General features: G+C 36.3%; 1 protein-coding gene across 6 annotated transcripts in view; it reads right to left on the reverse strand.

The window, feature by feature from the left end:
* The window catches only part of ADK (adenosine kinase), a 499,563-nt gene that overhangs the window by 442,510 nt on the left and 40,955 nt on the right, over positions 1-16,098 (reverse strand). For all 6 annotated transcript variants that reach the window (XM_059053172.2, XM_067025331.1, XM_059053175.2 and 3 more), the window contains exon 2: positions 13,923-13,997. In XM_059053172.2, the coding sequence (XP_058909155.1) occupies positions 13,923-13,997 (75 nt within the window). The remainder of the gene's footprint in view (positions 1-13,922; positions 13,998-16,098) is intronic.

Below are 16,098 nucleotides of genomic sequence, written 5' to 3' on the forward strand. Positions count from 1 at the left end.
TACTACAATGTTAAGTATGTAATAGTCCACAAAACAACATGAAGTTATTCTTTTATTAAATACATAGCAAACATCTATGTGTACCAGACTATGTACTAGGTAGTGAGACATATGAGGAAAAGTTTTAGAGTTCTTGACTAAACCATTTACTAGCTTAATGACCACAGCCAATTCTTTCTCCTCTTTAAGTCTAAGTTTCCCTGGCTATAAAATAGAGGCTACCATAAATATTAGAACAGGGATCTTCCAATATCATATATTTATACTACTGAAGGTAAACAGACTCTCTGAGGAGTACACAGAAATAGATAAACAACAATGGACAGGTCTTCAATTTCCACTTGTATTCATTCCTTTCCTAAAACTAATCCACCTGACAATGGATGAGAGGTCTAAACGGACAGGTCATCCAAATTCTCCTTACTTGACTCCCCTTCCACAAGTCTTTACTCACTTTATAAAAAGAATGGCATACCTCTCGTCCATCCTGAATGAAACCATACTGCATTGCCTAGGTATAAAAATCTCTGAAGTATTAAACAAGGAATGATTCATAATATTTTGTCTGCAAAGCCTTCTTAAAGTACTACAAACTGACTATAGGGCTTTCTGTTCTATACATTATTACTGTAAAGAATGAAGAAATTAAAAATGAGTAATTGTGATAGGATGTTCTATTTTCAGATATATTATAGAATGGGGCAGAAGTTGGATACAATTTTCATTTAAAAAATCTCATCATTGGGCTTCCCTGGTGGCGCAGTGGTTGAGAGTCCGCATGCTGATGCAGGGGACATGGGTTCGTGCCCCAGTCAGGGAAGATACCACATGCTGCAGAGCGGCTGGGCGTGTGAGCCAAGGCCGCTGAGCCTGCATGTCCGGAGCCTGTGCTCTGCAACGGGAGAGGCCACAACAGTGAGAGGCCTGCGTACTGCAAAAAAAAAAAAAAAAAAAAAAAAATCTGGATATATAATTGAGTTTTTCACTTTCAAATTAATACTTCCAGAGTAAGATAGTAGAAAATAAAGAGTACAGGTTTTACAATTAAAACAAGCATGTATTTCAAATTACTGCACAATGACTGATACATTTTTTGGTCATGAACAAATGTCTTACACTGTTATTCTTTACGAGGATAACGACCTCATAAAGTTGTCATGAGGACTAAACTAATACCATATAAAAATGTACCTAAAACATGTTGAATAAATGCTTTATTGTCAGATAATAATTGTTAAAAATTATTATACTCTTATTTTTCCTCTTTACTCTTGAAAGTTTTTCAGATGGATTCTCCATGGCTCTTCTTTAGATTCAACCCTTTGTTGTATACCAGTCCAGTGTGCAAAGACCATTAGAATATGATGGTTCTTGTTCTTTATAAAACTGCTCTGAAAAGCTTGACATAGCATGTGAAAAATATATCTTCACAAAAATGTATGTGAAGAAAATATCAATTCTCTCATTAACTTTTAACACTGAACACTTAAAACTCCACTTTAAAAAAGGCCTTCCATAAAAAAATGTTTTTCAGTCAAACGCTATTGACCAAATGCCTAACATGTATCCAGCACCATGCTAAGGGTCATGTAAGAAAAAAGCATACTGCAGTTCCTTTGCACCAAGAGCTTACTGTATATAGAAAAGATTTAGTAAGATACTTTCCTTAATTGCCTCTCTCCCCAACAATGTTTATAAACTCTGCATGCAAGGCTTATACTATGGATATTTAATTATAAACCTAGTACAAAAAAAAAATATTGAGCTTCCTCTCAAGTAAGAAATTAGAAAGCAGAAGAGAGTAATGAGAGCCAAGAAAGTCAAAGGAAATTGTAAATTAAAGGGAAAAAAACCCCTCTCTTTTATTCAAAACACTGCTTGTTTGACAAATCGTAAGTTAAGATCATCACATAAATTACACAAATTGTTAAATAGATAAAACAAAAGATGAGGCCAGTAATCAACAAAATATATGAACTAAAGGAAAGTAAGAAAATCATTTTTATTTATCCAGAGATTGCTCTGACATAGAAACCAGGCTTACCCATTTTGAATCCCCCAAATCTGGCATGTAGTTATTAATTCTTAATTTGTACAATAGGTTCAAGCTGTTAATAATTTAATCATCTGTTTAAAAAATAAAGGTAATTAGTGTGGCATGGTAGAAAAAGAAACAAATAGGGTCAGGAGATACAAATTCCATCTCAGGCTTGCAATGCTAACTGTAATCAAGGGCAAAACATCTAACTTTGCTGAGCCTGTTCCTCTGCTGTAAAATGAAGAAAGAGGACTAAATTATCTCCAAATTCCAATTTGTCTCAAAAATCCTATGAGTCCATGGTTATATATTTCCTGCTATAGTACATATAATAATAGTGAAATACACACACTCACACCCCTTGGACTTCCACTTATGTATGGCAGAAAGATTATCTACGCTTCCTTCCAAGACTGTTATAATGATAATAAAGGCACACAAAAAAGGCAAACACCTACAGGATCAAAAAGAATACTAATGTAATTAAGCATTAATGGTCAAAAGGTTTCCACAAATTTTGAGAAAAAGGAAAGCAGATGAGAAACTCAGCAGCGCTAAAGGAACTAAAATCTCATTTGCAACTGAAAGAGGCTACTTATGATAAGCAAGCTTTAGTCCACCTGCAGAAACCCTAAATCTCAGAGGATACAGATAAGGCTTGGAGCTACAAGTAAGGGAATGGACTACCATCTCACCATCACAACTTAGAATTCCTAAAATAAATTAGAGATAAATTAGAGGTTTATTCCCTCAAGAAACCAAAGAGAAGCATCTTGGAACTAAGGAACAACAGGCAAACCAGGGGGAGTAGAGAGGGACAGGTGAAACTGCCTACTTAATTATGGTACCTCTAGCCCCCTTTCCCTGGCCAACTCAGAATAAAGCAGCCAAGCTTAAACCTTCAGAAAGGAAAATGGAAGACTTTTCTGTAAAGAAACTGAACAGACTCTTTAGACTTCCAGATACTAACACTAAGGGTCACACCCCAGCCCCCCAAAATAGGTTTTCAGCATAACCAAGCCACAATAAAGTCCCATCAGTCAACAAGCCCAACCTGATAGGGACAGAGTAAAGGGACGAAGTAGGTAATTAAACGGTTAATCCTACCAGAGGATTATAAGTAAAGAAAAAAGTATGGGAGACCCCTATAAGTTATTGATCACTCAAGAAAGCATGTTTGCTTAACCACAAAACCAAGCTGCCTTGCTTAACAACAAAACCATGCTACAGAAGTATGAGACATGCCCCCAAACAATAAAACAATGGTGGCATGAGACCCACATCCTGCCCAGTGAGCTCAGTAAGTTAATGACCCCTTGGACATGCTCTCTGCACACATAAAAAACAATAATTTATAGAAAGGTGACATTTCAAAGTGAAAGACCCTAATTGTACTGAGCCATGGAATAATTTTTCCATAGTGCCATGACAGTCCCAGTTTGACCACGTACGGACAAGAAAACTCCCCCGCCCAACATAGAGGAGGAACTGATGATGGAACTGTGATGTCTACTCAAGAATGAGGAAGAAGGTGGTCTTCTCCCCCTCCCACTTTTCCTTTGATTATAAAACTGTAGCCCACTAAGTTCTTGGGGTGCAACACCTTCTCACCTGTCCATTTTTAAGCCTCACAAGCGCCCTACTCTAATAACTCACTTCTTATCTATTACTTTGCCTCTCACTGAGTTCTTTTTGCACTGAGACATAAAGAACCGGAGCTCCTCGGAGCCCCTTGAAACACCACCTAGCGGTTTCAAACCCACATATACCAACCTGCCAATGAGGTTTTGAATGTGGGGTATGGGTGTGTGTGTGTGTTTGAAAAAAATAAATCTTGGCTTTATTTATTAGTGCTCTTTGGCTATGTAACAAATTCACCCAAAACTTGGAAGGTTAAAACAACAGTCATTATCCCACACAGTTTCTGACGGTCAGGAATCCAGGAGTAGCTTAGCTGAGTTTTTCTGGCTCAAGGTCTCTCACGTGGTTGCAGTCAAGCTGTCAGCCAGAGCTGCAATAATCTCAGGGCTCAACAGAGAATGGAGAAACCACTTCTCAGCTCACTTACATGGCTCTTGGCAAGTCTCAGTTCCTCAGTAGCTATAGGCCTGAGGCCTCTACCTCCAGTCATTTGAGCCTCTCACAAGGTGTCTGAATGCCCGAGAGAAAGAAGAGACCAACCACAATGGAAGGCACAGTCTTTTACAACATTATCTCTGAAGTAGGATACCATCACTTCTGCCACATGCCACTGGTTACACAGATCAGCCATGGTGCAATGTGGGAACTACTCAAGAGAATGCCAGGAAGAGGGGATCATCAGGAGCCATCTTGGAGGCTGACTATCACAGCCTGCCTTCTGGCCTCCAATGATCCCTGCCTCCTATTTTGCAAATCATGTGTAGTGCCCTCCCACATTATACCAGGTTTGTTTTGTATGACCAATAACAAGCATATGGCAAAAATGATGACATGATACTTTCAAGAATAGGTTATAAAAAAGACGGCAGCTTCCATCTGGGGAAAATTATACTATTACTCTCTCTCAAGTCACTCACAATAGGGCAAACAACTGCCACGTTTTTAGGACACTGAGATTTATGAAATGAGGGACCGAGGCCCTCACTCCAACAGCGCTTAAAAAACTGAGGCCAGCCAACAGTATCTACGAGCTTGGAAACCACAGTTGAGCCTTGAAATGATTGCCACCCTGGCCAACAGACTGACTACAACTTCATCAGAGACCCTAAGCCAGAACCACCCAGCGATGCCACACTCTCAAATTCTTGACCCTCAGAAACTGTGTGAAAGACTAAATGTTTGTTACTTTAAGCAGCCAAGTTTTGTGGTTATGTATTACATAGCAACAGATAAATTCATTAAAGCTTTAAGAAAAAAAACTCATAGAAGCAATTAAGGATTGTTACAAAAATATTAAACTGTATAGAATTTTGAAATAAAAGTACCCACCCTAGCCAACCCACCCTCCCATGACCTCTGGGGTTTAGAACATATCCTTACAGACTTCTTCTTATTCCTTTGCAAATAAACAGAATAAGCTTTTTTAATGTCTTACCTTAAAATAAGAACACACAACCAAAGATCACCTAATACTGGAGGAAAGTCTCCACCATGAAGGAGAAAGGCTACAATAAACAACCAGAAAAGAGCAATCCACAGGGAAAAAAGATAAAGCAGGAAAGAAAAGACATTCAAAAACCAAACAAAACCAACTCTAATTAATACACTTAGACAAGGGAGAAAAAATGCATCCATAACACAAGAACAAAATGTTACATAATGATAATTTACTAATACCAAGGTCAAAAAAAAAAATTCTAAAAGCTTCCATAGAGAAAAAACTGGTGATATAATGAGATCTATTAGATGCTGGAAGACAATGGCACATGCCTTCAAAATTCTCAAAGAAAACTCTATACTAACCAATCAATAAGACGTGAGGGGAAAAAATTTAAAAGCTCATCAGACATATACAAAGATTCAAAAAATTACCTTACATATGCTTATGCACTCTTTCTCTGATGGATATGTTATACACACACACACACACACACACACACACAAAACCAATAAAGAAGATATGAGATAAAGGAAGACTGCTGTTTAAAAGGAAAAGAAAGGAAAAGAAAAATAAAGACAAGTCTAGCAATACAACCAGTTCAGTCTGGAGCACAAAGATGGAACACTGAAGAAGGGAGGTCACCAGAGGAAAAGAGGTTGATAGACTTACTGATTTTGAGGAGGAGGGATAGAGGGGAGAATGCTTATTAGGCACATGACAGACTTAATAGAGTGGCTATTGAAACTTTGAATAAGTGTATAGAAAATAGTGCAAATGAACACAAGATGCAATAAGTCACTGAAAGAAAAAAAAAGTTTATAAATAATCAAAGTCTACAATTCTCTTCACAATGATTACTGATCTGGTTTTTAAAATTTTATTTATTTTATTAATTAATTTTTAATTGGAGTAGAGTTGATTTACAATGTTGTTATTTTCTGCTGTACAGCAAAGTGAGTCAGTTATACACACATATATATATATATATACATACACATATATATATGTCCACTCTTTTTCAGATTATATTACCATATAGGTCATTACAGAGTACTGAGTAGAGTTCCCTGTGCTATACAGTAGGTTCTTACTAGTTATCTATTTTATATATAGTAGTGTATATATGTCAATCCCAATCTCCCAATTTATCCCTCCCCCAACCCCTTTCCCCCTTGGTAACCATGGTTTGTTTTCTACATCTGTGACTCAATTTCAGTTTTGTAAATAGGTTCATTTGTACCATTTTTTAAAATTTGTTTTAATGTAATATAACAAAATGGGGAAGATGAAGAAGAGGAAATGGTGTGAGTGAAAGAGAGCTAAATCCTTAGGTATCGTAACAGAGACTATATATAATATCAAAATAGCTAGAGAGATAGACCTCAGAAAGCCCTAAACTTAGGACGGATAGATGGATGGGTATTCATGAGACATTAACCTCCAATTCACCTATTCTCCCAGTAAGCATTCAGGAATGCACAGGGGTTCTGACAAGTAACTAGAACCTGGTTAGCAAGGACAAAAGTAATCAGAGACCCTCCAACAATTAAAAACAAAAAATCAAGAGAGTGTATAAATCCTGTTGAGAATTGCAAAAGCAAAGTTCTCAGAAGGTGAGAGGGAATCCTCTCCACCATCACCCAGTAACAAGATTTGGTCATCTACGCTCCCAGTGACTTGAAGACCAAGTGTGCCCCTCCACACAGTGCTATTGTATCCTCTATTCTGGAATCCTTCCTAATGGAATCATGTTCTTGTATCCTTTCCTTACATTAAAGGAACTTTTATCCTTTGCCTCTCCAATCAATCACCCTTATGAAAACTCACACAAATACTAGCATATTATTTAGAAATAGGGAGATACCAGGAAAAAACAGCTAATAGAATTTAAAATCTTCTGGAAAAACAGCACTTATGCAGAATGGGGTAAAAGCAAGGGGAAAGATGGAAGATGCAGCAAAGAACTGATTTTTTCCTTAAAAACCTTCCGTACTAGCTTATTTTTTAACTAGTACTAGTTTTACAATAATTATTTTTTTAATTGAAAAGGCCAAGTACTTTTTTAAAAAAATCAGAATCACAAGAACAAATGCTTTATAAGAATTTTAACAGTTAACTCATTTTTTTATAGTGTAAGGTACTAATAAGTATATATTTAATTCATTTGTTATAGTACCTAGCAAATTATTCCTGGATAATTTATTTTTACACAGTGCAAATATAAAACACTCATCTAAACATGGTCTAAAAGGTAAGTTAAACATAGTCTGTTGAAATGATAAGGAACACTTTCAAGTGTTATTTTGGAAGAAATGGTCAGGAATATAAGAAAGAAAATGCTCTACTTTTTATGATTAGAGTTCAAAAACGTGCTTTTTATCTCCAAGTACTGATTTCAAAAGTCAGTTTTACTGATTAAAACCCTCCTAAAATTAAAAAAGTAAGACTTCAGCTGGCCATTTAGGATCAGCTGCTAGTGAAACAAAGAAGCTATTTGAGTTCCCAATAGTGTCAGCACACAGCTGCCACATCATAATCACTCTGATCATATTTGCATGAACCTTTAAAAATATAGTATACAGTGAAAAAAAAAGCTAATTTCCTAAGACTACACAGCATTACCCCATAAACACAAACATATACAATATCTCTCTGGGTTATACATAGATGTTTGGGGCATGTTGATCAAAACAGCTTAACACTGGTTACATGTCATAAAATTTCAAATTTTTTACTTTCTCTTTGTACTTTTATATTCTATTAGAATTTTTTAAAACAGTGACAATCAATTAGTTGATTTCCTGGACAAAACATCTCACACTAAGCAAACAAAGGAGTTCTAACTTCAAACGCATAAATTCATGTCAATTGATTCTATTTTGTTTTATTTTAAAAGCTTTCCTGACATGTAACTGACATACAATACATCTTACATATTTAAAGTATACAATCTGATAAGTTTTGATACATGTATATGCTCATGAAATCATTATACAATCAAGGTAATGAACACACTCCTAAAAGCTCTGTCCTGTCTCTCTGTAATCTCTCCTTCCCGCTTTGTGATCTCTCCTTCCCGCTTTGTGATCTCTCCTTCCTGCCCTCCACCACACCCTGGCACATGCACAGGAAACCAATGATCTGCTTTCTGTCACTATAAATTGAATTCCCTATAATCTCAATATAAATGGAATGATACAGTATGTATTCTTTTTTGTCTGGCTTCTTTCAATGAACACAATTATTCTGAGTTTCATCCAAACAATACTCTATTCCTTTTTTATTTCTGACTAGAATTCTAATGTATGGGTAAACAATATGTTTAATGATTCACCTGTTGATAGACATTTAGATAACTTTCAGGTTCTAGCTATTAAAAGCAAAAATCACCATGAACATTAGTGAACATGTCTTTGTATGGACACACGTTTTCACTTCTCTTGAGTAAATATCTAAGAATGAAATGGTTGAATCAAATAGATGTGTTTAACTCTTTAAACTGAAATTCAGTGCAGCATTTAACTCCCCATGAGAAGAAAGCTGTAGTTCCTCCATTATCTACCCAACATTTGGTATGCTCTGTTTTAAAATTTTAGCCATTCTAACAAATGTGTGGTAGTACTTCACTGTATCTTTAATTTACATTCCCCTAATAATGAAAGAGACTGAGTACCTTTCCATGTGGTTATGTGCCATCTATATATCTTTGGTGAATGTTCAAATCCCTTGCCCATTTTTTTATTGGGTTGTTTATTTTCTGATTGAGTTTTGTGAGTTCATTATGTATTCTGACTGGTAGTGCTTTATCAGACATATGCTTTGCAAAGATTTTCTCCAAACCTGTGGTTTGTCCTTTATTTCTTATAACAGTATCTTTCCAATAGTAAAAATTTTCATTTTGAAAAGGTCCAGCTTATCTATTTTTCTTTTATAGAACATACTTCTGGTGTTCTATATTTAAGAAATTCTGGTTTAAACCACAGTCACAAAGATTTTCTCCTATATTATCATCCAGAAGTGTTATACTTTTAGGCTTGACATTTAGTTCTATCAGTTAATTTTGTATATGGTACAAAATACAGATCCAAATTCATTTTTATGCATGTTGATATCCAATTGTTCCAGCACTATTTGTTGAAAAGACAATCCTTTCTCCACTGAACTGCCTTGCACCTTTGTCAAAAATCAGTCATCCAGGGACTTGCCTAGTAGCACAGTAGTTCAGAATCCGCCTGCCAAAGCGGGACACGGGTTCGAGCCCTGGTCCAGGAAGATCCCACATGCCGCTGAGCAACTAAGCCCTTGAGCCACAACTATTGAGCCTGAGCTCTAGAGCCTGCAAGCCACAACTACTGAGCCCACGTGCCACAACTACTGAAGCCCGTGCTCCACAACGAGAAGCCACGGCAATAAGAAGCCCATGCACAGCAACAAAGAGTAGCCCCCGCTCACTGTGACTAGAGAAAGCCAGTGTGCAGCAACAGACACAACGTAGCCAAAAATTAATTAATTAATTAATTTTTAAAAAATCAGTCATCCATTTCTGTGTGGGTCTACTTCTGGACTTTCTATTTTGTGCCATCAAACTTTACACTGTTTTGATTACTGTAGCTTTATAATAATTCTAGAAATCAGGTAGTAGCTTTCTCTGTAGATTCCATCAGTTATTCTACATAAATGATCATGCCTTTTGGAAATAAAAAGTTTATTCCTTCCTTTGAAAACTGGATGTCTTTTACTTCTTCTTGCCTGATTGTCCTGAACAGAATCTTCAGGACCACTGTATACATTTTGAAGTGGTGAGAGCGGACATCCTTGAATTGTTTCTGATCTTATGGGTAAAGCATGCAGACTTTCACCATTAGGAATTATGTTATTAGTAGGCTTTTCCCTAACCTAAATTTTATGAGGTTAAAGGAGTTCCCTTCTATTCTAAGAATGCTGTAAGAAACTTTATCAGGAATAGATAGTAGTTTTGGCAAATGGTTTTTCTATCTATTGAGATGACAATGTGATTTTTCTTTCTTTAGTTTGTTAATAGAGTTAAGTGCTCTAATTACATTCCAAATGTTACACCTACTCTACATTCTTAGTATACTATTTAATTCTGAAAAAAGGGATAAATACAGTGATACTAGTATTAAGTATGTTTAAGTGGTTTTCAATCTTCACTACCACTTTGTATTCAAAGTTGGTAAGAAAATTATAAATAGCTAACAGAATGAAAACATATCAATCTTTATTAAAATAAAAAATACAGTTAAACAGAAGTTAGAAAGTAGAAAGTTAAAAGTTAGAGTAGAAGTTAGAGTCAGGAGTTAAAGTAGAAGGTAATAGAACTTAAAAGTAGCGAAGTAGCAGACGGAAGAATAGAGGCACTTCTAATTCTATATAATGAGAAGTCTAAGGATTCTACTGAAAGTTGATACAAGAAAATATTTTAATGTGTCTATATTGTATCATTTAAAAGTACAAGGTAGGGGCTTCCCTGGTGGTGCAGTGGTTGAGAGTCCGCCTGCCGATGCAGGGGACACGAGTTCGTGCCCTGGTCTGGGAATATCCCACATGCCGCGGAGCGGCTAGGCCCGTGAGCCATGGCCGCTGAGCCTGCGGGGCCGGAGCCTGTGCTCTGCAACGGGAGAGGCCACTACAGTGAGGGGCCCAAAAGTACAAGGTAATCAGAAGTAAAACCATTAACATAATTGTATGCAGGAGTGTTTCTGATTAGCAAAGTATATTTTTAAAATTTGTATCTGAATTTCTTAGGATAAGACACATTCTCCAGTTTGTCCTTGGCGCCTCAACCTATTTCCTATTATATTACAATAGGCCAAATTTACACATTTATAAATTCTTGCCTGATCCTTTGACACTTGAATTTATACAGAAAAAGAGTTATAGAGATAATCTCCAAGACATTAAAAAACAGAATTTTTTAAAAATGGTTATCCCCCAAAATCAGTTGTATTTCTATGTATTAGCAATGAACAATCCAAAAATGAAATTAAGAAAACAATTCCATTTACAGTAGTATCAAAAATAATGAAATACTTAGGATTAAATTTAACCAAGGAAATGCGAGACTTCTAAACTTAAAACTACTAAACACTGTTGAAACAACTTAAAGAAAGACATCTCCTGTTCATGAATTGGAATACTTAATATTGTTAAAATGGCAATGCTTCTAAAACTGATCTACAGATTCAGTGCAATCCCATTCCAAGTTCCAACTGCCTTTTTTACAGGAATGGACAAGTTGATCCTAAAATTAACATGGAATTGCAAGGGACTCTGAATAGCCAAAACAACCTTGAAGACAACAACAAAGTTGGAGAGCTGACTTCCTGACTTCAAAACTTACTACAAACCTATAGTAATCAAAATAGTGTGGTTCTGGAATAAGGACAAGCATACAGACTTATGGAGTAGAACCGAGAAGCCAGAAATTAACCCAAACACCTATGGTCAACTGATTTTTAAGAGGGCCAAGACCACTCAATGGGGAAAAGAAAACTCTCTTCAACAAATGGTGAGGGAACAACTAGATTCCCACATGCAAAAAAATGAAGTGAACGCTTACCACACATCTGATACAAAAATTAACTCAAAATGGATCAAAGCCCTAAATTTAAGAGCTAAAACTAAAACTCCTAGAAGAAAACATAGGCATAAATCATTGTGACCTTAGATTTAGCAACAGATTTTCAGATATGACAGCAAAAGCACAGCAACAAAAGAAAAAATAAACTGGACTTCATCAAAATTTAAAACTTACACATTAAAGGATACTCTCAAGAAAGTCAAAATAACCCACAGAAAAGGAGAAAGTGTTTGCAAATCATAAATCTATTACGGGTCTAGTATTAAGAATATATAAAGAATTCTTACAACCACAACAAAAAACAAATTAAAAAATGGGTGAATAACTTCAATACACATTTTTCCAAAGATATACAAATGGCCAATAAGCACATGAAAAGATGCTCAGCATCATTAGTAATTAGAAAAATGTAAATCAAAACCACAATATTACTTTACACCCACTAGGATGGCTATAATTTTATTTTTTCTCCTTTCTTTTCCTGGCCATGCCACGCGGCATGTGGGATCTTAGTTCCCCAACCAGGGATCGAACCTATGATCCCTGCAGTGAAAGCACAGAGTCTTAACCACTGGACCACCAGGGAAGTCCCAGGATGGCTATAATTTTTAAAAGGGAAAAGACCACGTTTTGGTGAGGATATGCTTCTTTAAAAAGCTAAACACAGGGCTTCCCTGGTGGCGCAGTGGTTGAGAATCCGCCTGCCGATGCAGGGGACACGGGTTCGTGCTCCGGTCCAGGAAGATCCCACATGCCGCAGAGCAGCTGGGCCCGTTGGCCATGGAGCCTGTGCGTCCAGAGCCTGTGCTCCGCAACGGGAGAGGCCACAACAGTGAGAGGCCCACATACCACACAAAAAAAAAAAAAAAAAGCTAAACACAGACATACCACCTGACTTAGCAATTCCACTCCAATATATATACCTAAAAGCAATTAAAATATATATCCATGCAAAAACTTGTACATGAACGTTCACAGCAGCTTTCTTCATAATAGCCAAAAGCTGAAACAATCCCAGTGTCCATCAGCCAATGGCTCCACCAACTGATAAATGCATAAACGAACTGTGGTATATACAAACAATGGAGTATTATTCTGCCTTAAAAGGAATGAAGTACTGATACATGCTACAACATGGATTAGAGAGGGCAGGAAGAATATGTAGGACACCATGTATCCATTCAAACATCCATCCACCATTCAAACACCATGTATCTCCACTATTTCCCCCTAATAATAACTTTTGATGATACATGGACGAGCACTGAAAAACATCATGTTAAGTAAAATAAGCCAGACACAAAAGGCCACATATTGTATGTCTCCACTTATATGAAATAAAATATCCAGAACAGGCAAATCCATGGAGACAGAAAACAGACTGGTAGCTCCCAGGAGATTAGGGAGAGGTGGGGAGGGCAGATGGGAATACTGAAATTACCACTTAATGGCTACGAGTTTCTTTTTGGGGTGATGAAATGTCCTGGAGTTAGATAGTGGTGACAGTTGTACAACACTGCAAATGTCCTAGCAGTCACTGAATCATACACTCTAAAATAGTTAAAATTATGATTTAATTGAGTAAATTTTACCTCAATAATATTTTCTTAAAAGTGGTTGCCCCTGGGCATAGAACTTGGGGTGTTCAAGGGAAAGGTGATCTTAATTTCTCATTATTAAATATTTTTTAGTACTTTTTTTTTCCTTGCACCAAATCATCACAGATAAATAAACACAAAATGATTTCTCAGCTAAATTAACAACATCAAAAGTTATTATTAGGGGGAAATAGTGGAGATTCATGGTGTTTGAATTAAGTCCTACATATTCTCTTGCCCTCTCTAATCCTATTCCTTCTCCCATATATTATGGCACCACTATAGATTTAGTTCATTGACAGTAATTTTAAAACGTGGAAATTAAATCATTAGGTAATTCACATACTTCTTCCTTGCAAAGAATAAAAAAATAAATTTCAAGTGAAAGTAGCAACAGGAATGAACAAATGTACCTAAGTTTTCCCAGGGAAAACTGTGGTCAATTACTCAATAAATAATAATGGTGCACTTGCTATTATCAGATTTAAATTTCCTGAATTTTCCTCCAACTGAAGATGTTAAACAGTAAATTCAATTCTAAAATTTTCCGTTTTTCTTTAAATGTAAGTTACACATAGTACATATGAAGAGCTTAATACTTACTTATCAAGGAAATCCTTATCCACCACAGCAGTGATGTCGAGAAGAGGATTTCCCATTCCAAAGAGAATATTTTCACTAAAAAAACACAAAATACAGTACAAGTTAGAAATACTTCTGAAAGTAAGGTGATGTGTAAAATGCACAAATATAAAAATAAATATCTTCACTTTACCTAGGAAATAACATACTAGTTTATTAAACCTCTGATTTGCCTATTACATGTAGGACAACATTTTAGAGGAAGCAAAAAGCCACTTAGAAAAGAGAATGACTTTTTTTTTTTTTTTTTTTTTTTTTTTTGCGGTATGTGGGCCTCTCACTGTTGTGGCCTCTCCCGTTGCGGAGCACAGGCTCCGGACGCACAGGCCTAGCGGCCATGGCTCACGGGCTTACTTGCTCCGCGGCATGTGGGATCTTCCCGGACCAGGGCACGAACCCGTGTCTCCCGCATCGGCAGGCGGATTCTCAACCACTGCGCCACCAGGGAAGCCCGAGAATGACTTTTAAATTGGATGAAATAAAATATAACAAAAGAAGAAATCAGATCATGTGATATTTTTCCCACAATATTTAACAGCTAATGACTAAAGCTAATTAAATTCAATTTTTTTTAAGGTCTTTCACAATAAAGCTTTATACTCAACAAACATGATAGATATTTAACTCTCTCTAGACAGTAAAATACTGAACTAATGAAAGTTTATTAGGGAGCATACAGCAAGTCCTGGAGGAATCCAGGCAACAGTCTTACCCTTCAAAAACTGAATGACTGGGGTGGGACCTTCACAATGGGTATCATAGACAGTGTAATTTTCAATTACATTTAACAGACTTTGAGGGAGTCTGTTTTCCATAACTGATTACAATACGGCTCAAAACTGAGGGAAAGATAGAACTCCACCAAAACTGATACCAACTGACAACAAGAAATGGACCAGAGGCCATAGTTGGGTCAGCCTCAATGAGGGCCATTCTTCTAGTTTATGCAATAAAATTTGCCCTGTGTAATTTCCCATTGGTATCTAGTTTGCTCAAGCTCTCTTCCAGTTGCCTCCATACCAATTACCATCCTCACCATCTGGAGATTATTAGTAATATCAATAGGACTGAAACCCAAAAGTTTCTTTAGGAGAATGAGGTACAGCCTACAATTATAGTGTAAAATGATTTAGAAGATTGAATTACAGTCTCTTATTAAAATCACAGATTGGACAACTATGGCTGAATATGCAATTAAGAGAAATTTGTCTCTTTTTCTATTTAAAGAAAAATGATGGGGGAGGGATAAAAGACAAGGCATTTATTTATTCACACGGGCATTTGTAATCAAAATAAAAGTCTAATATAAAAAGAAAATAAGTGTTTAGAAAATGAAAGATCAACAGGCAGATACAGTAAAACGTGACCATCATTTCATTAGGGACTTCTCTGCTTGACTTGTGTATTATTAGTCAAACAATAAAAACTCTTAGAACTTGTTTATTTTTCTTTAAAAAATCACAGGGGAGCTGCTTGGTTGTTTCTTTTTATTCATACTTTTTAAGCATTCAGTTCAATATATACAGTAATGTAACCACCACCAAAATCAAAATATGAAACATTTCCATCATCACAAAAAAATATCCTCCTGTCCCCACGTCAGTCTCTCCACCCCCAACTGGTCCCCTCTTGGTTTTAAGGAATGTAACTGTGATACTTCTTTTTAAGAAGTCAGTCCTTTGCACACCTCCTGCATTCTCAAAATAGTTCATTACACTCTATTTGAAAATTTATTTAAAATAATATTATCAAATTAATTCAACCTCTCTGGGCCTATGGTTTCTACAAAGAATTATGGGGGAAAATGAGCACACTGAATCACAATAACCATGTTTAAACTCATTCTTAAACTTATTTGTCCAACAAAACCTTTGCTTATGAACAAAAATGGACAAGAATATGTAAAATGTGATTCAGAGCTCCGTGTGTAAAGGACAAAGAGGAAGAACTTATACACTGACTACTGTTCCTCACTGCAAGAAGCACACAGCATGGGCCCTGATGAGAGATGCTGTCAAGCTGGAATTGTCCGGAGCCTGTGTGGAAACTGTTACAGCAACAGTGGCTAAGGTAAGAGGTGGGGACAATAAAATTTAAAATAGCAGACAAAAGGTATCTTCAAACAGTAAGTTAAGTA

This window comes from Kogia breviceps, chromosome 2 (assembly GCF_026419965.1).
Source record: "Kogia breviceps isolate mKogBre1 chromosome 2, mKogBre1 haplotype 1, whole genome shotgun sequence".
NCBI classification, from domain to species: Eukaryota; Metazoa; Chordata; class Mammalia; order Artiodactyla; family Physeteridae; genus Kogia; species Kogia breviceps.